The sequence below is a fragment of the Chiloscyllium plagiosum genome, chromosome 3 (genome assembly GCF_004010195.1).
Source record: "Chiloscyllium plagiosum isolate BGI_BamShark_2017 chromosome 3, ASM401019v2, whole genome shotgun sequence".
In the NCBI taxonomy this organism is placed as follows: Eukaryota; Metazoa; Chordata; class Chondrichthyes; order Orectolobiformes; family Hemiscylliidae; genus Chiloscyllium; species Chiloscyllium plagiosum.
This window is the reverse complement of record NC_057712.1, coordinates 53,181,531-53,207,029: the sequence shown is the minus strand read 5'-3', so window position 1 is coordinate 53,207,029 and position 25,499 is coordinate 53,181,531. Positions and strand designations below refer to the sequence as shown.

At 42.0% G+C, this 25,499-nt stretch overlaps 1 protein-coding gene across 1 annotated transcript in view; it reads right to left on the bottom strand.

Annotated features, from left to right (window-relative positions):
- gtf3c2 (general transcription factor IIIC, polypeptide 2, beta) overlaps positions 1-25,499 on the bottom strand; it is a 140,051-nt gene that overhangs the window by 22,727 nt on the left and 91,825 nt on the right. The window contains exons 10-12 of the mRNA XM_043682113.1: positions 22,928-22,959; positions 22,685-22,814; positions 3,413-3,557 (exon numbers count right to left, since the gene is read on the bottom strand). Of these exons, the coding sequence (XP_043538048.1) occupies positions 3,413-3,557; positions 22,685-22,814; positions 22,928-22,959 (307 nt within the window). The remainder of the gene's footprint in view (positions 1-3,412; positions 3,558-22,684; positions 22,815-22,927; positions 22,960-25,499) is intronic.

Genomic DNA, 25,499 nt, shown 5'->3' with positions numbered 1-25,499 from the left:
CCCGAGCATGGTCTAATGATCCAATGAAAGTGAGTTAAAATCCCAATTTGCAGGATGAGAATTGACATATAATTTAAAGCAAAATCTGGGAGTAAAAACTGTATTGACAAAATGGCAATGATGTGGCTGGAGAGCTGTAAATACAAATCTACTTAATCCACACCCATAACAACAACAATTTGCATTTATATTGTATGCTTCACAGCCCAAGGTGTTGCACATTTCACATAAAGAAACATTAGAACAGATACCTTGGCCGAAGGGGCAGATTTTAATTGAATCTTAAAGGAGGAAGCAGTTATGGAGCAGCTTAAAGACGAGGTAGTCGTGAAGTGGAAGTAGGAAGTCATTAATGGACCAGCTATGGGGCTGGAAACTCAACTCAAAATAGCAAGGTCATGAAACATTTAATATAGCAGGGGTCACAGGATGGGGATGGAGTCAGTGGCTAAGGAAAAAATTAGAAGTTTATAACCAATGCGAGCGAATGTGGACTTCATTTCATTAATGTGGTTGACTCTTAACCAAACTCTGAAATGGCCTAGCAAGCCACCTAAATTTCATTAAACCCCTAACACCAGATTTTGAAAAAGATCTAAGTACAGTGACTATGAACAATCGATGCTGGTTTTGCCAGTAAGAATTGCATTGTTAACGATTTTTGTTTTAAATTGTGCATATTATCTTGCTGTTCCTGTCAACAAAAACAATTGTTAGAGGCTTCCAAGCATGCTTGTCTTAGATTAGAAATTGGTAAATTTAGACTCCACATTCAGAATCTGAGAATATGATCTAGGCAGATATTTCCACTGTTTTAGAGAGGGATTGCCATACTGTTGGCGGTTCGGTTTACTAGATTGGATCTTAACCTATGTTGAATAATGATCTCACATAACATTTAGTCAAATAAGAGCTGAGGAGTAAGCACCATATCCCAACTAATGGTTCTCTCTCATACTGCTAAGAACAAAAAAAGTATCTGTAATTTATCTCACTACTCTGTATAAAACTTTGCTGTGTATAAATTGGGAATCCCATTTGCCCACACGACTATGACTCATTTTTAAAAGTAACTAATTGACTGTGACGTACTGTGGATTGTCTACAGGATTTGAAAAATACTACATGAAAGCAAGTTTTCTATCTTTGTTCAATATTACCTTAAGGTTCTAACAATCCCAAGAGCTGAGAGAGAAACAGACATATAGAATAGTGTAGGGAGAAGAAAATGCTGCCAGAACAATTGTAAGATAGTAAGATTTTCATTGGGAATTGAAAGATGTAATGACACAGGATGCATGCCCACAAATGAACATTATCTGTCTGAATGCACGTTAACAAAAATCAAGCAAAAATACATCAAGCAACCATCCAAAAAGAATCACCGCTCTGGGATCATGGAAAAATAAGTGCTTTCAACATATATTCTCTTTTTGATTTCTAACATCATCCCATGTTCCTGACAAGGTTTACAGGAAGAATGGAAATGTGCATATAACCAAACAAAACTGATATCACAGAAGTATATAGCGATAATAGTTTTTGACTGCTAGCATTAGCAGTAACTAGGGAACTTATGCAATTCATACCAAAGCTGCAGCAATATTGAAGAAATATTCTGATGTAACACAAAATGGACTAGCATGCAAAAATGTTTGAAGCTTGCTTTCTCTTCAAACTTTTTCTTTAAAATGCAGAACATTGGCTTCAATTTGGAGACAGATTGTTATCATGATCTGCCAAAATAGGATACCATAAACTGCAGCTGTGATGGTGAGAAACATGCATAATGAGTGCTGAAGGGAGAAAAATTCATCAATTCGCTATTTGCTTTTGGTACAGACACTGCTGCATTTGGCTCATTAAGTGACAATTCCACCAGATGCTATGCATGGGAAGGAAATATAACAAAATGATTTCTCTCAGTCTTGAAATTATACATTGCTCTATAAGCATTGCCAAGGAATTTGCTACCTGACTTGCTAAGTGTTTCTAGCATTTTCTAATTTTATGTCAAACATTCAGTATTTTGCTTTTGCCAATTAACATACTTTGTGAGATTTTGAAGTTAGTTTTCAAAAATGGTATTTGAAACATTAGAATTTTTGTTTTGTATTCACTATATATCATACATGTCAGTTATGAGAAATTCTAAATGTATTTTATATTGAGTAAATAGATACTCAACAGAAAAATAGATTTTTAATTTCTTCTATTTGCTTCATGCTACACTTCAGTGAGATCTGTCACGTGTAAAGTAAAGCTTCTTCTACTCTCCACAAACAAAAGATCGTGAAACATTTTATTTCAATCCATCAGGACTGTGCCATCTTTACCAAGGAAGTATTGCGAAGCTCCAACTGAATGTTTGAAAATAAGTCTTAACCAAGGCAGTCATATTGGTGCTGTATGGTAATAAAACATAGCAAAGTACAGCACATGATGGTGTGCTGAGGATTAATCCTAATTTGAAGTAAAATAACCTAACCTAACCTAAGTAAAATAACCTCAATTCACTGCTGTCCTTGTGCATGTCCAGCAGTCGCTTAAATGTCCCAAATGACTCTGCTTCCACCACTACCGCTGGCAACGCATGCGCTCACAACTCTGTAAAGAACCTACCTCTGATGTCTCCTCTACACCTTCCTCCTAACACCTTAAAACTATGATCCCTTGTGGCAGTCAATCCCGCCCTGGGGAAATGTCTCTGGCTAGCGACTCTATCCATGCTTCTTATTACTGTGTACACCTCAATCAGGTCACCTCTCTTCCTCCTTCACTCCAGAGAAAAATCTGAGTTTGGTCAAACTCTCTGATAAGACAAGCCCCCCCAGTCCAGGAAGCATACTGGTATACTTCCTTTGCACCCTCTCCAAAACCTTCCTAATTTTGCTATAATAGGGCCACCAGAACTGGACACAATGTTCCAAGTGTGGTCTTACTAGGGTTTTGTAGAGCTGCAGCAAAATCTCGTGTCTCTTAAATTCAATCTCCCTGTTAATGAAAGCCAAAACACTTTCTTAACAACCCTATCCACTTGGGTGGCAAATCTGATGGATCTCTGCACTTGAACACTGTTCCTCCACAATGCAGAGTAGCATGCTTCCATTAGGTGAAGAAACAGACATAAGACACAAAGGCTGCATAAAACTTCAATGTCTGCCCTTACCTTTGCTTAAGAACAGTTTTACATGGCCCACAGGACCACAAGAAAATACTTGGATTGCATAGGAACAAGAGTAGGCCATTAAACGCCTCAAATTTGTTCCGCTATTCAATAAGACCATGACAGATCTGCAAACTAACTGTACATACCTGCTATCCCTAGATACTTCTGGCTAAAGGAGGGGGAAAAGAGATAATTTCCATTTCAAAAGATTAAAGCTGATTTCTCACATTCTTGTTTTCTTACCTGTGAGCTTTACTCCAAGCAATGGCTTTGACAGCATGGTCATGTGCAACAAAGGAGTGGAAAGGATAGACCCTCAAAGTTCCATCTCCTTGCTGGACTCTTAACAATAATGATGTTGTATTCAAGTTCCAAAGAGCAACTGTACCTAATTTAAGAAAGCAATTTTAAAAATTTGTGATACACATTCTTCTAAATCGTTAGAAGTGAAAATACTAAAATATTACTTCCAACAGTTTTAGTTGATGTTAAGTGTTTTGGCTATTGATAGTCTCAGTTTTGGGCTTGTAATAATTCACAAAGCATATTATGATTAGATCATTGTAAGAAAAGGACCAACAAAACAACAACACACTGCATTAAGGGAAAGAATTTGGACAATGAAGTAAGTGCATTACACGATCCCATTCGCAATGAGATTACTGTCTCTGGTGCTGACCTTGTTTCCTGATGTGAAGTAAACACTCCATAAATTATAAAATTGCATTAATGTATGTAGCACATGAAACAATTGAAACATAATTAGGGAATAGGAAAACAGATGAAGTTGAATGTTTGTGCAGAAATTTTTCTGGGACTTTACTCAAATTAGTACATGAAAGGCCACTCGTTTCTGAATTGCTACCATTTAAAAATGTTCCTCACAGACTAAAACCTGTGTGTGTAGGGGACCTGCTATGGTTACAGCACCTTGGAGAAACATTTTTGCTGTAACACGATAAGCAATATTTTTTTCCTGCTGGAATGCAACTGGGGAAAATTACAATTGGAAGAAAGATTTTGCACTATTAATTTTAAAATTATCTAGAAAGAAAAATAGAAGATATCTTGTAGTACTAAACTTAAAAAGCAAAAAGAGAGATTTTGTTAACCATCAGGGTGGGACGGTGGCTATCACTGCTGCCTTACAATGCTAGGGATGCAGGTTCGATTCCAGCCTCGGGCAACTGTCTGTGTGGAATTTGCACATTCTCCCAGTGTCTGTGTGGGTTTCCCCCCCCACATTCCAAAGATGTACAGGTTAGGTGGATTGGCCATGCTCAGTTGCCCATAGTGTCCAAGGATGTGGATTAGCTGTAGAAAATAAAGATTACAAGGACAGTGTAGGGGGTTGATCTACTGAGTATGTCAGGGATGTGGAGGCGAGGTGGATTAGCCATGGTAAATGCAGGGGTGTGGGGTGGGTCTAAGTGGGATGCTCTTCAGATGGTCAATACAGACTCAATGGACCAAATGACCTACAACTGCACTGTAGGGATTCTATGATTCTATAATTCATTCATCAGCCAAAATACCACTTAAACGTTGCTACTGCATCCACCTCCACCATCTCTTCTGGCACTAATCCTCTGTGTAAAAAATCTGCCTCTCCTATGACCTTTAAACTTACCTCCTTTGACTTTAGTTCTACATTTCCTAGTAATTGACATTTCTACATGGTAAAAAAGTCTCTGACTATCCATTCTACTGATGCCTCTTATCATTTTGTAAACTTCTAACAGATCGCCCCTCATCTTTTGACATTCAAGTGAAAACAAACCAAGTTTGTCTAATCTCCCGTTATAGCTAATACCACCCAACCAGGCAACATTGCAGTAAAAATCATTAAGAACTGCAGATGCTGAAAATCAGAAACAAAAGCAGAACTTCCAGGAAAAGCTCAGCAGGTTTGGCAGCATCTGTGGAGAAAGATCAACGTTTTGGATCCAGAACTGAGGATTTCTGAGGAAGGGTCACTGGACCCAAAACATTAATTCGGATTTCTCTTCACAGATGCTGTCAGACCTGCTGTGCTTTTTCAACTTTTTCTATTTCCATAAAACCCTGGTAAACTGTTTCTGTACCCTCTCCAAAGCTTCCACAGCCTTCTGGCAGTGTGGCAACCAGAATTGTACACAATGTTGCAAATGTGGCCGAACTAAAGTTCTATACAGTTCCAGTATGACTTGTTTTTATATTCTATGCACCAATCGATGAAGGTGAACATGTCTTTGTGACCATCTTATCAACTTGTGTTGTGACTTTCATTATGCCTAAACATACATTGATACTACTAAAAATTCTGCCATTTACTGTATACTTCCCTGCTGCATTAAATCTCCCAAAATGCATCACCTTGCATTTGTCCGGAAGAAATCCCATCTTCCATTCCTCCTTTCAACTCTTTAGCCTATCCATATCCTGCTATATCATCTGGTAATCCTCCTCACTATCTGCAGCTCCCCAATCTTTTTGCCCACTACAAACTTACTAATTGGGCCATGTCCATACTGCTCCAAATCATTTATATATATTACAAACAACAAAGGTCCCAAGCGATGACCCCTGCAGAACAGTTCATTGATCTCCCCCATCTGAAAAATACTCTTCCATCACTACTTTGTCTTCTACAGCTGAGCCAGTTCTGTATCCATCTTACTAGTTCAACACAGATCCTCTGACTTCACCTTTCTTATTAGCCTGCTAGGAGGGATTTTGTTAAAGACTTTCCTAAAGACCCTATAGACAACATCTACTGCCTTGCCCTCATGAAGCACCTTTGTCAGTTCCTCAAATCCTTGGAATTTTCTCTAATAATTTTCTTACCATTGACGTAAAGCTCACCAGCTTGTAATTTCCCAGATTATCCCAGTTACTTTTCTTAAACAAAGGAACAATGTCCAGTCTATTCTCCAATCTTTGGTACCTCTGACTACAGAGGATACAAAGATTTTGGAGAAGGTCCCAGCAATTTCCTCAGCCCTCCTGGGGACTTGTCCGCCTTAATGCTTTTCAAACGCCCAACACCAGTGCCTTTTTTATACTGACACACCACAGAATATCAACATATCCCTCCAGAGACTCACCATCCACCATGTCCTCCTCCTTTGTGAATACTAATACAAAGCATTCATTAATGAACTCACTCACTTCCTCCAGTTCCTCACAAGAATTCCCTCCTTTGTCCTTGAGTGGACCTACTCTTTATCTAGCTACCCACTTGCTCCTTATGTATGCATAAACCACCTTGGAATTTTCCTTTATCCTGTTTGCCAAATACATTTCATGGCCTCTAACTTCTTACCTTGTTTGAGATTTTCTGCTAACTTCTTAATCTTTGAGGACTCAGTGTTTTCCATTTCCTAAACCTTACATATGCTTCTTTTTGACTAAACTCTCAATTTGTCTGGTCGCCCAAGATTCCTGAATCTTGCCACTCTTATCGTTCATTTTCACAAGTACATGCTGGTCTTGAACTCTCAGTCAACTTTAAAAGATTCCCACATGTCAGATGTGACGCTACCCTCAAACAGCTGCCCCCAATCTATACTCCCAGTTCCTGCCTAATATTCTGGTAGTTAGCCTTTCTCCAATTTCATAATTTCACCTGAGGACTACACCTATCCTTATCCATAATTACATTGTGGCTGAACAGGACATTGGTTAAGCCACTTTTGGAATACTGCATTCAATTCTGGTCTCCCCACTATAAGAAAGACATTAAACTTGAAAAAGTTCAGAAAAGATTGACAAGGATGTTGCTAGGGTTGGAGGGTTTGAGCTATTGGGAGAGGCTGTATAGGCTGGGGCTATTTGCCATGGAACATCAGAGACTAAGGGCTATCCTTATAGGAGTTTATAAAATCATTAGGGTCATGGATAGGGTGCATAGTTAAGATCTTTCCCTGAGGGTAGGGAGTCCAAAACTAGACAACATCGGTTTAAGGTGCGAGGGGAAAGACTTAAAAGGGACCTAAGGGACAATGTTTTTCAAGCAGAGAGTGGTGCATGCATGGAATGAGTTGCCAAAGGGAGTGGAGGAGCTGGTGCAATTCCAACATTTAAAAGGCATCTGGAAGGGTTTAGAGGGACATGTGCCAAATGCTGGCAAATGAGACTAGATTAATTTAGAATCTCCTGTCCGCATGGACGAGTTGGACTGAGGGGTCTGTTACCGTGCTGTACATCTCTATGACTCTATACCTGTTCCTCTATCACCTGCTGGGTGTTGGGATACCTGTTGTACAATCCTATCAAAGTGACTGCTCCCTTCCTGTTCCTGAGCGCTCTCCATATGACCTCATTGGATAAGCCCTCCAAGGTATCCTCCCTCAGTACAGATTCTCTCCCTAATCAGTAATGCAACTCCCCACCTCTTTTACATTCCTCTATATCTTTCTTGAAACATCTAAATCTTGGAATATTAAACTGCCAGTTTTGTCCCGCTCTCATTTCATAATCAAATTTCATAATAAAAACATGCTCACCCAATGATCATCTTTATACATGTTTCCCTTTCAGGTTATGTCAGGTTAATGAACATCATTCTTGATGGGAAAGTATTGCAGGGAAAGGACAATTAACTTTTTTGGACTATTGTTCTAAACAGTAAACATTGCTCTTGCTTAGGTTTATGGCTATAAAAACTCATTTTAGGTTTTTGTAACTATAGTTGAGAATAAAATGCTTAAGATGGCATATTAATAAAGCTAACAGATAATAATTCTTATTTCTTGAAAGTGAACTGGACTGACAACTACAACAACGGGTCTTTACAAAGTATTTACTTTTTGTGATAACACTCGTCATTTAAAGATGAATAGAATCCATAGAATTCCTAAAGTTCGGCCTAACAAGGCCACACCAACCCACCGAAGATTATCCCACCCAAACCCATTTAACTACCCTATTACTCTACATATATCCCTGACTAATACACCTAACCTACACATCATTAAACACTATATGCAATTTATGCCAATTCACCTTTGGATTGTGGGAGGAAACTAGAGTACCCGGAGTGTGCCAATGCAGATATGGGGAGAATGTGCAAACTCCACGCAGTCGCACGAGGCTAGAATCGAACCCGGTCCCTGGCGCTGTGAGGCAGCAGTGCTAACCAGTGAGCCACCGTGCTGCCCAAATAATAAGATATTTATTTTCAACAGTACCTTTTCTATTATAGTTACAGTTCAAGTAGACTATGAGAAGTGATGAGATCATTCTGCTTCAGGTTTGGAACAGCTATAATCAACAAGATACTATTTAAATAATTTTTATCACGTGGTGCCATTATCTCCACAAATATGAAAAATATAGAATTAAACTAATGTAATTACTTCCCATGACACAAATAGGTAGATAGCAGTTGGATTTATTTTTGTATACATTCATGGTGAGCATTGCCAGCATTTATTACTCATCCATAACTGAACCTAAGAAGGTAGAGATGAGCTACTTTCATTGAACTTCTTATGTTCAAGTGATAGATAAGGCAAGGGTTTTAACTGGCAATGGGGAAGAATCAACAATGTAGTTTAGATTAGATTAGATTAGATTACTTACAGTGTGGAAACAGGCCCTTCGGCCCAACAAGTCCACACCGCCCCGCCGAAGCGCAACCCACCCATACCCCTACATTTACCCCTTACCTAACACTACGGGCAATTTAGCATGGCCAATTCACCTGACTTGCACATCTTTGGACTGTGGGAGGAAACCGGAGCACCCGGAGGAAACCCACGCAGACACGGGGAGAACGTGCAAACTCCACACAGTCAGTCGCCTGAGGCGGGAATTGAACCCGGGTCTCTGGCGCTGTGAGGCAGCAGTGCTAACCACTGTGCCACCGTTATCAGGTTGGTATGCCTTCGGGGTGGGGGTGGGGGCTGTTGTTGAAACTCGGAGCTGAATCTGCCTCTCCTATTCTTTTAGGAACAGGAGAAGGTCTTACAACTTGCTCTGCCATTCAATACAATCCAACTCAGCATCCAACTCAGCACTCTGTTTGTAATTCTTTTTCTCCATATCTTTGATTCTGTAAGCCCGAAGAACTAGCTTCTCCTTTGAAACATTCAATGTTTTGGCCTCAGGCTCAATACTCTCAGGTGATGAAATTTCTCATCTCAGTCCTAAAAGGCCTATCCCTACTCCTTAGACTGTGACCACTTGATCTGGACTCCCTGGTCATCAGGACGATGCTTCCTATGGTTTGTGATCCAATCTTTATATGTGATCCTGCCCTATATATAATCCCAGCCCACGGCAGTCTCTCTCTCTCGCTCTTCATATGTTAGTTCAGCCATCTTGGACTAATCTGGTAAACATATGCTGCACTCTCTTCATTGTCAAGACATCCTTCCTCAGATAAGGTGACCAAAAGTGCACACAACATTCCAGATGTGGTCTCAGCAAGGTGCTGTACAATTGCAGCAAGACATCTTTACTCCTGTACCTAAATCCTCATGCTATGATGGCCAAAATGCCATTTGCCTTTTTCACTGTCTGCTTACCCTCAGCAATTGGTGTACAAGGACACTTTTTGCAGCTCCACCTTTCCCTACCTATCAGATAATAATCTACCTTCCTGTTTATGCTACCAAAGTACTTCATGCTATACATCTGCCTAACCACTCAACATGTTCATATCGCACGTAAGCACCTCTACATCCTCTTCACAATTCACTTTCTCACACAACTTTGTGTCATTTACAAACTTGGGAGATATTATATTTAGTTCTCTCAACTAATAATTAGTATACTGTGAATAGTTTTTGGTCCAAGCACCGACGCTTGCCATACCCCAACTGCTCACTAGCTGCCACTCAGAAAATAATCTATTTATTCCTACTTTTTCCTACTCCTATATGCCAGACAGTTATCTAGCTATGTCAGTATACTATGCCCAATTCCATGTACTTCAGTTTTACATGCTAATCTATAATGTATAACATTTTTGAACACTTTCTTGAAGTACAAGTAAACTATATCCATTGGCTTCCCCCTCAGGCGATAAGAAGTCATGTGTCTAGAAGGTGCTATCAACCTAGCCTTGCTGTTGAATAAGGAGTTGCTGAAGTTCATTCTGTAAATGATACGTACTGCTCCCAACTCAAGTCCATTGTGCATAGAGTGAATTTTTAAAGTGGAGCAGAGTGCCGATCAAAGTGTCTAATTTGTCCCCAGGTAGTGATGAGATTTTCTGAGTTTGCCTGGAGCTGCAGTCATCCTAGCAAATGCTGAGTCTTCCACCAGAATCCTGACTTGGGTCTTGAATATGGTGGACAGATTGTGTGAAATTAGGGGGAAAGTTACTTACTACAGAATTCTCAGCCTCTGATCTGCTCTTAAGAGTCAAAAGTATTTATGTGACTATTCTAGTTAAGTATCTGGTTAGTGATAATTGCTAGGATGTTGAGGAAGGGTGATTCAATGATGGCAACACTGTTGAATGTTAAGAATTGATGGGAGGATTCTCTCTTGGAAATGAACCTTTCAGCTCAGCGAGCAAACCTACATTCAAAATGATTCTCTCTGGTTGGTAATGGCTTCTGCCTGGATCTTGTGTGATGTGCATGTTGCTTGTCCACTCAGCCTATGTGAGCATCAACTGCTTCAGAATGTGAAGAACTGCAAATGGTATTGAATGCTACATCGGCGAGGTTATAGAGTTATAGATCTGTACAGCACAGAAACAGACCCTTTGGTCCAACTGGTCCATGCCCACCTAAATTAATCTAGTCCCATTTGCCAACATTTGATTCATACCCCCCTAAACCCTTTCTATTCATATACCCATCCAGATGCCTTGTAAAAGTTGCAATTGTATCATCATCCTCCTCCACCTTTGGCAGCTCGTTCTACACACCACCAGTCTCTATGTGAAAGGTTGCCCCTTAGGTTCCTTTTAAATCTTTCCCCTTGCACCTTAAATCTAGGCCCTCTATTTTTAGATTCCCCCACCCTGGTGAAAAGACCTTTGCTACACTTGCTATCCATTCCCCTCATGATTTTATAAACCTCTAAGTTTGCCCTCTGACGCTCCAGGGATAATAGCCCCAGCATATTCAGCCTCTCCCAACAGCTCAAACCCTCAACCCTGGACACACCCTTTTAAATCTTTTCTGAACCCTTTCAAATTTCACAACATCCTTCCGAAAGCAGAAAGGCCAGAATTGAATGCAGTATTCCAAAAGTGGCCTAAGCAATGTCCTGTACAGTCACAACATGACCTCCCAACTCCTTGCTCAATGCTCTGATCAATAAAGGAAAGCATACCAAATGCCTTCTTTACTATTGCATCCACCTGGGATTCCACTTTCAAGGAACTATGAACCTGCACTCCAAGGTCTCTTTGATTGGCAACACTCCCCACACCTTACCATTAAGTGTATAAGTCCTCCCCTGATTTGACTTTCCAAAATGCAGCACCTCACATTCATCTAAATTAAACTCCATCTGCCATTCCTTGGCCCATCTGATCAAGGTCTTGTTGTACTCGGAGGTAACCTTCTTTGCTGTCCACTACACCTCTAATTTTAGTGTCACCTGCAAACATACTCATATCCAAATCATTTGTATAAATGACAAAAAGCAGGGGTCCCAGCACGGATCCTTGCGACACAAGCCTCCAGTCTGAAAAGCAACCCTCCACTATCACCCTCTGCCTTCTACCTTCAAGTCACTTCTGGATCCAAATGTTTAGTTCTCCATGTGATCTAACCTTGCTAACCAGTCTACCATGAGGAACCTTGTCAAACGCCTTACTGAAGTTCACACAGATCACGTCCATCGCTCTGTCTACATTATTCTCTTTGTTACTTATTAAAAAAAAAATCAAATTACTGAGATATGATTTTCCATGCATAAAGCCATGTTGAATATCCCTAATCAGTTCTTGCCTTTTCAAATACATGTAAATCCTGTCCCTCAGAATCCCCTGCAACAATCTGCCCACCACTGAAGTCAGGTTCTCCGGTTTATAGCTCCCTACTTTTCCTTACCACCTTTCTTAAATAGTGGCACCACGCTAGTCAATCACCAGTCTTTGACACCTCACCTGTGGGTATCCATGATTCAAATATCTCAGCAAGGAACTCTGCAATCACTTCCTTAGCTTCCTAGGGTACATCTGATCGGGTCCTGGGAATTCATCCACCTTTATGCGTTTTAAGACTTCCTGCACCACTCCTCTGTATCATAGGAAATTGGAGCACCTGGAGGAAACCCATGCAGACATGGGGAGAATGTGCAAACTCCACACAAACAGTCGCCCAAGGCTGGAATCAAAACCGGGTCTTTGGCGCTGTGAGGCAGCAGTGTTAACCACTGAGCCACCGTGCCATCCTCAATGTAATATGGGCATTTTTCAAGATGTTACTATTTATTTCCCAAAGTTTCTTCATTGTGAGAGGTTTTAAGTACAAGGACAGAGATGTGTTGATGCTGTTATACAGGGCCTTAGTGATGCCAGACCAAGAATAGTGTGTGTAATTTTGGTCTCTTTTTCTGAGGAAAGATGCTCTTGCTCTCAAGGGAGTGAGTTTGATCAGATTAGGATCGTTTTAGAACATAGAACATAGAACATAGAAGAATACAGCGCAGTACAGGCCCTTGGGCCCTCGATGTTGCGCCGATCCAAGCCCACCTAAACTACACTAACCCACTATCCTCCATATACCTATCCAATGCCCTCTTAAATGCCCATAAAGAGGGAGAGTCCACCACTGTTACTGGCAGGGCATTCCATGAACTAACGACTCGCTGAGTGAAGAACCTACCCCTAACATCAGTCCTATATCTACCCCCCCTTAATTTAAAGCTATGCCCCCTTGTAATACCCGACTCAATACGCGGGAAAAGGTTCATACTGTCGACCCTATCTAACCCCCTAATCATCTTGTACACCTCAATCAAGTCACCCCTAAACCTTCTTTTCTCTAGTGAAAACAGCCCCAAGTGCCTCAGTCTTTCCTCATACAAAGTGCCTCAGTCTTTCACTGGCGTTCAGATGAATGAGGGGGGCTCTAATAGAGACTTATAAAAATCAAACAGGACTAGGTAGGGTAGATGCAGGGAGAATGTTCCCGAGGATGGGTTGTCCAGAATCAGGGGTCACCATCTGAGGATTTCGGGTAGGAGGGAAATAGAGAGACATTTCTTCACCCAAAGAGTGCTGAGCCTGTGGAATTCATTACCACAGGAAGTAGTTGAGGCCAAAATATTCAATGTATTCAAGAGGTGGCTAGATATTGCATTTGGAACAAATGGGATCAAAGGTTAGGGGGAGAAAGCAAGGTTAGGCTATTGGGTTGGATAGGGCAAAAGTGAGGACTGCAGATGCTGGAAACCAAAGTTTAGATTAGAGTGGTGCTGGAAAAGCACAGCAGGTCAGGCAGCATTCGAGGAGCAGAAAAATCGACACCTCGGGCAAAAGCCCTTCATCAGGAATAGAGGCAGGAAGCCTCCAGGGTGGAGAGATAAATGGTGGGCGGGCAAGGAGAAGGCAGCAAAGAGTACAATAGGGATGGAGGTGATAGGTCAGAGGGGAGGGTGGATCGGATAGGTGGGAAGGGAGATGGGCAGGAAGGACAAGTCATGAGGACAGTGCAGAGCTGGAAGGTTGGAACTGAGGTAAGGTGGGGGGGAGGGGAAATGAGGAAACTGGTGAAGTCCACATTGATGCCCTGGCGTTGAAGTGTTCCGAGACAGAAGATGAGGTGTTCTTCCTCCAGGTGTTGGGTAGTGAGGGAGCGGCGGTGGAGGCGGCCCAGGACCTGCATGTACTCGGCAGAGTGGAAGGGGGAGTTGAAATGTTGGGCCACGGGCGGTGGGGTTGATTGGTGCAGGTGTCCCAGAGATGTTTCCTGAAGCGCTCTGCTAGGAGGCGTCCAGTCTCCCCAATGTAGAGGAGACCGCATCAGGAGCAATGGATACAATAAATGACATTGGTGGATGTGCAGGTGAAACTTTGATGGATGTGGAAGGCTCCTTTGAGGCTTTGGATGGTGGTGAGGGTGGTGGTGTGGGTGCAGGTTTTACAATTCCTGCTGTGGCAGGGGAGGGTGCCAGGACAGAAGGGTGGTTTGTTGAGGGGCGTGGACCTGACCAGGTAGTCATGGAGGGAATGATCTTTGCGGAAAGCTGAAAAGGGTGGGGAGGGAAATATATCTCTGGTTGGAGGGGTGGGGTTTGAGGGCGGAGGTGCGGGATGTGGGTGAAATGCATTGGAGGGTATCTTCAACTACGTGAGAAAGGAAATTGCAATCTCTAAAGAAGGAGGCCATCTGGTGTGTTCTGTGGTGGAACTGGTCCACCTGGGAGCAGATACAGCGGAGGCGGAGGAATTGGGAATACGGGATGGCATCTTTGCAGGTTGTAGGGAGGGAAGAGGTGTAATCGAGGTAGCTGTTCTACGTAGCCATCTTCCATAGTTACACCGGCACCATTCCCCACCTCTTCCTCGACTGCATTTGCGCCACGTCATGCTCCTGCGAGGAGGTTGAGCAGTTCATCAACTTCACCAACACATTTCACCCCTCCCCTTCCTGGACCTCTCGATCTCCATTAATGACGACTGACTTGACACTGACATTTTTTTTTTTTTTTACAAACCCACTGACTCCCACAGCTACCTAGAATATACCTCTTCCCACCCTACCTCAAGCAAAAATGCCATTCCACATTCCCAATTCCCAGGCCTCCTCCACCACCGCTCCCTCACCACCCGACACCTGGAGGAAGAATGCCTTATCTTCTGTCTCGGAACATTTCAACCCCAAGGCATCAATGTGGACTTCACCAGTTTCCTCATTTCCCCTCCCTCACCTTACCTCAATTCCAACCTTCCAGCTCAGCACTGACCTCATGACCTGCCAATCTCCCTTCGCACCTATCTGCTCCACCCTCCCCTCTGACCTATCACCTCCAACTCCATTCACCTATTGTACTCTTTGCTACCTTCTCCCCAGCAGCTCGCTCCCCATTTATCTCTCCACCCTGGAGGCTTCCTGCCTCTATTCCTGATGAAGGGCTTTTGCCTGAAGCCTCGATTTTTCAGATCCTCGAATGCTGCCTGACCTGCAGGCTCATCCAAGAGAACGAGATCTTTCTGGACAGGACCTTCGTCAAGGTTATTACACCGAGCATGCCAGCAGAAAGAAGGGAGAAGACGATGAGACAAGTGCAAGAGACCCCGGGGGAATCAGAAATTGGCATGGAGGCAGAACCGAGGAGTCAGACATCACACAGAGCCATGTAATAGGAGACTCCATAGTGAGAGGGACTGAAAGGCGTTTCTGCGGCAACAGGTGGAATTTGAGGATGGTGTGTTGCCTTCCTGGTGCCAGGATTAAGGACATTGCAGACAGAGTGCAGGAAATCCTCAAGGGCGAAGGTGAAAAGCCAGACGTGGCAGTGCATGTCGACACAAATGACGTCGGGAAAAAGAGGAGGGACATTCTATAGCGGGACTACGGAGAACTCGGAAGACGGCTGAAAAGCAGGACATCCAGGGTGGTTAACTCCGGTTTGCTTCCAGTTCCTCGGGCTGGAGAAGACAGGAACAGGGAGATAATGGACTTGAATGTGTGGCTGGGGAGCTGGTGCAGGATGCAAGGATTTAAATTCTTGGATCACTGGGGTTATGTTTAGCGGTAAGGATAAATTATACAAGAGGGACAGGTTGCACCTTAATAGGTGGGGGACCAGCATTCTGGCAGGTAGGTTTGCCACTGCAACACAGCTGCGTTTAAACTAAATAGCGTGGGGAGGGGACAAACTGGAAATTTAAGGAGGAAGTTAAAGGGAAAATTAGAACAAGAGAAATCAAGAAAGACAACTGTATCAATGGAGCAGAAAACTCAAAAAAGGATCATGCCATAAGGTCAAGTGAAATAGGGATTGATAGGGTGAGGGGAGCAACAAATTAAAAATATTATATATGAATGCATGAAGCATTAGAAATAGGGTGGATGAGCTTGAGGCTCATTTGGAAACTGGCAGTTACGATGTTGTGGGGATAACTGAGACACGGCTTCAAGTGGACAGGGCCTGGGAAATGAACATTCAAGGCTATACATGCTATCATAAGGACAGACTGACTGGCAGAGGGGGTGGGGTGGCCCTGTTGGTAAGGAATGATATTCAGTCCCTTGCGAGGGGGGACCTAGAATCAGGGAATGTAGAGTCAGTATGGATAGAGCTGAGAAATTCTAAGGGTAGAAAGACCCTAATGGGAGTTATCTACAGGCCCCCAGTAGCCTGGATGTAGTGCGTAAGTTGAATAAGGAGCTGAAATTGGCCTGTCGCAAAGATATTATTACAGTTGTTATGGGGGATTTCAACATGCAGGTAGACTGGGAGAATCAGGATGGTACTGGACCCCAAGAAAGGAAGTTTGTGGAGTGCCTCAGAGATGGATTCTTAGAACAGCTTGTGCTGGAGCCTACCAGGGAGAAAGCAATTCTGGATCTGGTGTTGTGCAACGAACCGGATTGATCAGGGATCTCGAAGTAAAGGAGCCATTAGGAGGTAGTGACCACAATACAATAAAGCCTTAATCTGCAGTTTGAAAGGGAGAGGGTAGAATTGGAAGTGACAATATTTCAGTTGAATAAGGAGAACTACGGAGCTATGAGGGAGGAGCTGGCCAAAGTTCAATGGTGCAATACCCTAGCAGGGATGGCAGTGGAGCAACAATGGCAGGTATTTCTGGGTATAATGCAGAAGATGCAGGATCAGTTCATTCCAAAAAGGAAGAAAGATCCTAAGTGGAGGCAGGGGTGGCCGTGGCTGACGAGGAATGTTAAGGACCATATAAGACAAAAGGTAAAAAGTATAACATAGCAAAGATAAGTGGGAAACCGGAGGACTGGGAAGGTTTTAAAGAACAACAGAGGATAACTAAAAAGGAAATACGCAAAGAAAAAATAAGGTATGAAGGTAAACTGGCCAAAAATATAAAGGAGGATAGTAAAGGCTTTTTTAGGTATGTGAAAAGTAAAAAAATGGTTAAGACTAAAATTGGGCCCTTGAAGACAGAAAGGGGTGAATTTAATACGGGGAACAAAGAAATGACAGAAGAGTTGAATTGGTACTTCAGATCTGTGTTCACTGGGGAAGACACAAGCAATATCCTAGAGGTAACAGTGGCTAAAGGACCTGAACTGAAGGGAAGTTAGATTAGGCAGGAAATGGTGTTGGAGAGACTGTTAGGTCTGAAGGCTGGTAAGTCCCCGGGACCCGATGGTCTGCATCCCAGGGTACTGAAGGAGGTGGCTCTAGAAATCGTGGATGCATTGGTGATCATTTTCCAATGTTCTTTAGATTCAGGATCAGTTCCTGTGGATTGGAGGGTGGCTAATGTTGTCCGACTTTTTAAGAAAGGAGGGAGAGAGAGAGAAAACAGAATTATAGACCAGTTAGTCTGACCTCAGCGGTGGTAAAACTTCTGGAGTCCATTATAAAGGACGAAATTATGACACATCTGCATAGCAGTAACAGGATAGATCAGAGTCAGCATGGATTTATGAAGGGGAAATCATGCTTGACTAATCTTCTGGAATTTTTTGAGGATGTAACTCTGAAGATGAACAAGGGCGATCCAGTGGATGTAGTATACCTGGACTTTCAGAAAGCCTTTGATAAAGTCCCACATAGGAGGGTAGTGAGCAAAGTTAGGGCACATGGTATTAGGGGCAAAATACTGACATGGATTGAAAATTGGTTGGCTGACAGGAAACAAAGAGTGCTCCCTTTCAGAATGCAGGCAGTGACCAGTGGTGTGCAGCAGGGATCAGTGCTGGGACCGCAGCGTTTTACAATATACATTAATGATATAGATGATGGTATTAAAAGTAATATTAGCAAATTTGCTGATGACACAAAGCTGGTGAAATGTGAGGAGGATGTTAGGAGAATACAGGGTGACCTGGACAGGCTAGATGAGTGGACGGATGCATGGCAGATGCAGTTTTATGTGGATAAATGTGTGGTTATCCACTTAGGTGGCAAGAACAGGAAGGCAGATTACTACCTAAATGGAGTCGAGTTAGGTAAAGGGGCAGTACGAGATCTAGGTATTCTTGTACATCAGTCAATGAAAGCAAGCATGCAGGTAAAGCAGGCATTGAAGAAAGCTAATAGCATGCTGGCCTTAATAACAAGAGGAATTGAGTATAGAAGCAAAGAGGTTCTTCTGCAGCTGCACAGGGCCCTGGTGAGACCGCACCTGGAATATTGTGCACAGTTTTGGTCTCCAAATTTGAGGAAAGATATTCTGGCTATTGAGGGAGTGCAGCGTAGGTTCACAAGGTCAATTCCTGGAATGGCAGGACTATCTACGTTGAAAGATTGGAGCGACTGGGCTTGTATACGTTTGAGTTTTGAAGGCTGAGAGGGGATCTCATTGAGACGTATTATTAAAGGATTGGACACTCTGGAGGCAGGAAGCACGTTTCCGCTGATGGGTGAGTCCCGAACCAGAGGACACAGTTTAAAAATAAGGGGTAGGCCACTTAAAACAGAGTTGAGGAGAAACCTCTTCACCCAAAGTGGCGGGTGTATGGAATGCTCTGCCCCAGAAGTCTGTGGAGGCCGAGTTTCTGGATACTTTCAAGAAAGGAGTTAGATAAAGCTCTTAAGGATAGAGGAATCAAGGGTTATGGGGATAAGGCAGGAACAGGATACTGATTGAGGATGATCAGCCATGATCATAATGAATGGCGGTGCTGGCTCGAAGGACAGAATGGCCTACTCCTGCACCTATTGTCTATTGTCTGCTGTGCTTTTCCAACGCCACTCTGATCTAAACTATTGAGTTTGACAATCAGCCAGGATCGTGATGAATGGCAGAGAAGTCTTGAAGGGCCTGATGGTCTCCTTCTACTCCTACCTTCTATGTTTCCATATCATTCTCCACAATAAGCACTGAATCTCACTCATATCCTGCCATTCCCACCCACAGGTGGTCTTACTGATCTTTAAGGGGCCCTATTGTCTCCCTAGTTCCTCTTTTGTACTTATTTGTAGAATCTCCCTGGATTCTCCATAACCTTATTTGCCAAAGCTATGTCATGCCCCTTTTTTGCACCACCCCCTCTGATTTCCAGCTTAAGTGTACTTCTACTGCCTTTATACATGCCCAGATTCACTCGATCTCTGATATCAATACCTGACATATGCTTCCTCCTTTTTCTTGACCAAAACCGCAATTTCTCTAGATACTTGGCATTCCCTTCACCTACCATCCGTTCCCTTCACCCTGGTAGGAACGCACGGTCTCTGGACTCTCATTATCTGACTTTTGAAGATTGCCCATTTTCCAGCTGTCCCTCTCCCTTCAAATTTCTGCCCCCAATTAACTTTTGAAAATTCTTGCCTAATAATTCTGTTAAAATTGGCCTTCTTCCAATTTAGAACTTCAACTTTTAGATCTGGTCTATACCTTTTCATTACGATTTTAAAACTAATAGAATTATGGTCACTGACCCCACAGCACTCCCCTTTTCCATTCTATCCTTTCTATAGCATTAAGCTGCCAATCCTGTCCATCATTGAGCCACATCTCCATGATTGTTATGGTATGCCAGTTCCATGTCCCCAAACATGCCCTGTCCCCAAACATGTTAGGCCTCTTGCACTGAAGTAAATGCAGTTTAATTTATCAGTCATTTCTCAATCTCTGTTTTGTTCCTGCCTGCCCTGACTTGCTCCTTTTTTCAACTGCACAAATCCTCCTGAGCAGCTCTAGGAAATCTCCCTATCAATATATTAGCCTCCTTCCAATTCAGGTGCAATCTATCCTTCTTATCCAGGCCACTTCTATCCCAGAAGAGATTCCAATGATCCCAAAATATGAATCCCTCTCCCCTTCACCAGCTCCTTAGCCACACATTCATCTGCTCTACCCTTCTATTCCTACTCTCACTAGCCCATGGCACCGGGAGTAAACCGTTGGGGACCTGTTTTTAAAATTCCTGCCTAACTTCCAATATTCTCTCCTCAGAATCCGCCCTTTTCTCTTCCCATGTCGTCCATTCCAATGTGTACAATGACCTCCTGCTGGTCCCTCTTCCCTTTGAGAATATTCTGTATACTCTGAGATATCCTTGGATCCTGGCACCAGGGAGGCAACACATCATTCTGATGTCTTGTTGTCGGCCACAGAAATGTCTGTCTGTGCCTCTGACTGGACAATCCCCTACGACAATTGATTGTTTGGAACCTGATATAGCCCTCATTACATTAGAGCTAGTTCCGGTACAAGAAACCTGGCTGTCCCCCTAGAGTCCGTCATTCCCTACATTTTCCAAAACAGCATACTTGCTTGAGATGGGGATAATCACAAGAGTCTCTGCTTTACCTGCCTTCTTCTCTTACTTTTCTGAGATAACCCTTCTATCTGACCATATCTGCGGTTTTCTACCTTCCTGCAACTGCTACCCACCACACCCACTAGCTCCTGTAAATTTGTCATTGCCTCTAACAGCTGCTCCAACCTGTCCTTGCGATGCAATAGGATTTGCAAACAAACACACATTCTGAAGACATAATCACTACTAACATGGGAAAGCTCCATAATCTCCCACATCTAACAGGAAAAGCACACCAGCATCTTACCAATCTAGAAAATAGCCCAGTCTTACTGATCTAAGACTGCTGCTCCAGGATAACTTAGTACCTATGTTTTATATTTTTAACGTTTAAGCAAGAGACTGATCTCAATAAAACATAATTTTAAAAATCCACTCCACTCACGATTGTAGATTTTTTAAAAAACCGATAAAGGGTACACTTTAAAAATACCACTTAGCTGCTCCCTTGCTGTAAGTTCCCCACCAAGGTCAGCTGTGTAATTGAAGAAACAACTAAAAATGCTGGGGTGTAACCTGAGGAACTTCTACGTCTATATCATGTGGTGGAAATGCCTGGCCTCCAAAAAAACTATGCAAAAGTGAGGACTGCAGACGCTGGAAATCAGAGTCTAGATTAGAGTGGTACTGGAAAAGCACAGCAGCTCAGGCAGAATTCGAGGAGCAGCAAAATTGACGTTTCAGGCAAAAGCCCTTCATCAGGAATGAAAGAAAGGACTTTTGCTCGAAACCGATTTTCCAGCTCCTTGGATGCTGCCTTACCTGTTGTGCTTTTCCAGCACCACACTAAGTTAGTCTCCAATAAAACTATCTTTATACTAGGAATGACTCCAATCAGAGCTTTCTCCCTGATGCTTACTAACTTAAATTTTACTAGGGCTCCTTGATATCACTCTTGGTCAAATGCTGCTTTGATGAAAATGTCAACATTCCCATCTTACTTTTGGGATGCTACTTTTTTGTTCACCTTCAGACCATGGCTGCAATGAAGTCTGCAGCCAAATGATCCTGACATTGAAAATGAGCATTAATCCACAGCTTATGATGAATAAGCCTAGATTGGGTGGATCCAGTTTTTTTGTGGACAGGACATAATAGACAATTTTCTGCATTTTCAGTGTATGTAAATGTACTGAAACTTAGCAGTATCCAGAATCAATGTTGAGGATTTGCAAGCCACTTTCCCCCAACTGTAAACCACTGTGCCACCATCTTGGGCAGGTCTGTCCTGCTGGAGGGAAAGGACATACCAAAGCATGATTTTATAGACATTTAGGACATTGACTGTAAGGTATGATTCAATTACTATGATTATGTCAGATGTTACCGAACTAGTTCATGTTTGCAAGCCTCCCAGTATTACTGAAGGGGACTTGCACGATTAACTGTGTAAGGTGCGCTTTTATTGTTTTGTCTCCTTCTGGTTTTATTGTGGGCGGCACGGTGGCACAGTGGTTAGCACTGCTGCCTCACAGCGCCAGAGACCCGGGTTCAATTCCCGCCTCAGGCGACTGACTGTGTGGAGTTTGCACATTCTCCCCGTGTCTGCGTGAGTTTCCTCCGGGTGCTCCGGTTTCCTCCCACAGTCCAAAGATGTGCAGGTCAGGTGAATTGGTCATGCTAAATTGTCCGTAGTGTTAGGTTAGGGGTATGGGTGGGTTGCGCTTCGGCGGGTCGGTGTGGACTTGTTGGGCCGAAGGGCCTGTTTCCACACTGTGAAGTAATCTAATCTAATCTAATCTAATTCTTATTTGACTTCTCAGTAGCATCTTGATCGAAAAGATTGGCATGCTAGGCCATTACAAACAGGCCTATTATGCTAGGCCATTACAAACAGGCTACATTGTTGAGAGTCTTGATCACATATAGGATCCCAAGTAAGGATGACAGATTTCCTTTTTTTTTTAAATCAGACATGGGACATAATATATAATTCTGAAGTTATGGATAGTGGTCTGAATAGGCAACAGCTTAAAATACATTTTTCACTATTATTGTATGCAAGTACTGTACCTGCAGTGAAACTTACTAGTGCTTGATTTAAGATTATTTGAAGGCCCCCTCAAGTCAGATTAGACTGTAGAGATCTAATTGCTGGAGGAAAGGAAGAAATTTAAATTTCAAAATTCAAACTGTTACATACCATCATAAAAACCTGCTGCCAAATATTCATGTTCACCAACTGGCATCCAGTCAAGGCAGAAACATTGCCCACATTGTGCAGAACCACTAAACTGGACTGATCCAATCTCCAGAATTACAGTACATTGAACCTGCAAAGTAATAATGATGTCCTGTGATTTTTAAAAACACTAGATTGATTTGTGAAAGTTTAAAGTTTGATTAGTTTAAATCCTTCTTCTAGGAAAAATGTTTAATTACTTACCTTGCATATGATTGGCCCTTTAGTAGATGAAGCTGTAAAAATGAAAAACAAGACTTAACATAATGAAGAATATTGGATAATCTGACAAACACCACGAAGAATAGCATTTAGTATTTAAATAATGCAACCATATATTTTAAATTACATTGTCACTAATAAGACCTTTAGATATAATATTTTGTTTTTATATAAGCACAGAACATATGCTTAAGCTGGTATGAAGTGGTGTGGTTGAATTTAGCAATTGTACTTCAATGCCTTTTATATTAAAAATATTTCACTAACTTTGTTGATCAGCATTTCTGCTTCAGGAGTGCTCCTTTCAAACTAATATTTAAATTGCTCAATTCTTGAAGATTTCCACATGACATTAGCCACTGGAAAATTTAGAGATATTTACATGTCCACTGACATGAAAATAGGCCTTTCAAAAGCACTGGTCAATTTGATTTTGCAGCGAAAAAAGATTTACTTTAGAAAGTACATCAATAATCTTTGCAACTTACAGCCAATAAAACATGACTGGCACTGCACCTTAACTCTAAATTGGTCTAGATTTTCAGTTAGAATAAGGGTAAAGTGTAAAAAGTAAAGGGTAAAATCATTTATTAATAAAAGAGGACACAAACTTCCAACTATATTAATGTAGTTTGCCTCCATTAAAAATGTCCCAAGAAGCTTCACACGCAAACTATAAAACAAAGTACACCACTGAGTTTAAAATTACATGAGGTAATCAGAGGTTTGGTCAAACAGATAGGCTTTAAGCAGTGTCTTAAAAGAGTAACGCAAATTGGTGCAGGGAGGTAATTCCAGAGCGTGGGAGCCAGGTAACTCAACTCAGATAAAAGCAAAACATTGTAGATGCTGGAAATCTGAAATAAAAACAGGATGTGCTGCAGAAGCTTAGCCGGTCTGGTAGCATCCATGGAGAAAATAAAGAGAGTTAATGTTTTGAGTCCAATATAACTCTCCTTTGGAATTGTTCCAAGGAGGAGACATACCAGACACAAAACATTAACTCTGTTTTTCTCTCCACAGTTGTTGCCAGACTGCTGAGTTTCTGCAGCACTCTCTGCTTTTAACTCAACAAAGGTAAGTCAATTCACTCCAAATGGTGGGGAGGTTAAAATTGGGGATCCACAGGAGACCTGAATTGGACAAGCACAAAGACCACGAAGGGTTAACGGGCAGGGGGAGATTCTGGAGCTGGGAGGAGCAAGGCCCAGATCTGTTACTTGATCTGGAGCCAATGTACAGGGATGATAGACAAATGGGACTGACTATTAATTATGGGCAGTTGAATTCTGGTTGACTACAAGTTTACTGAGGTTACAAAACGTGAGACACCAGCCAGGAGAGCATTTGAATCGCCCTGTTCACAAATAGCAAAACCATGAATGAGAACTTCAGCAGCAGACAAGCTGAGACAAGATGAAACTGGACGTTATCGAGATGGAAAAGTGGTTTTAGTAGTCTTAATGGTTAAGAAATTAGGTAATTATTGTATAATTTGCTCTGCTCCTACACAAACTTCACTCTGAGATGTGACACTCAAATATACAGGGTATGAAGTCCCATTTGTGCCTGCAAGATATGAACTAAACATGATCCAAAAATTAGTCAATTTTTAAAAATGTGAAAACACATTTCTTCAGACTTTTTGTTGTTGGAAAATTAAATTGTAATACTTTATTAAACTTTCTAAGTTTCACCTTTCATTACTCTTTTCATTCCATATTTTGATTGCTGTACAATTAGTATATTGAATTAAACATTGTAAGTTATAGCTCCTATTTTTTTAACCCTTACTGCTCATTTACAATCCTTCAATCTAATTCAGTATTTTGCCTTGCTCAGACTGGTCCTACATTCCCCATAGAGAGTGATGTCTGTTTCTGACAGCTAATCAATTGCTATGGATAAGCTCACAAAAAGTCTATAAGTATAATTAATCATAAAGTAATTGCATAATTGGACCAATATTTTTGCCCTGGAAGTTGAGCTGTATATAGGCCAAAGTTATTTTCTGGTAGGTAAAATAAAAAACGTGAATAACTTTAATTGTGTACATAAAACATGTAACACACTACTGGATATATATGTAACCAGTAAATAATCAGAATATTAGTAGGGTCAGAGGTGGGGGTAAAAGAGGGGGTGGTGTGGCATTGCTTGTCAAAGATAGTATTACAGCTGTGGAAAGGACGATGGATGAAGATTCGCCATCTGAGGTAGTTTGGGCTGAGGTTAGGAATAGGAAAGGTGAGCTCACCCTGTTAGGAGTTTTTTTACAGGCCTCCTAATAGTCCTAGAAACGTAGAAGAAAGGATTGCGAGGATGATTCAAGAGAAGAGTGAAAGTAATAGGGTGGTTGTTATGGGGGACTTTAACTTTCCTGATATTAATTGGGAAAGCTATAGCTCAAGTTCGTTAGATGGGTCAGTGTTTATCCAATGTGTGCAGTAGGGTTTCCTGACACAATATGTAGATAGGAGAAAGTGAGGTCTGCAGATGCTGGAGATCAGAGCTGGAAATGTGTTGCTGGAAAAGCGCAGCAGGTCAGGCAGCA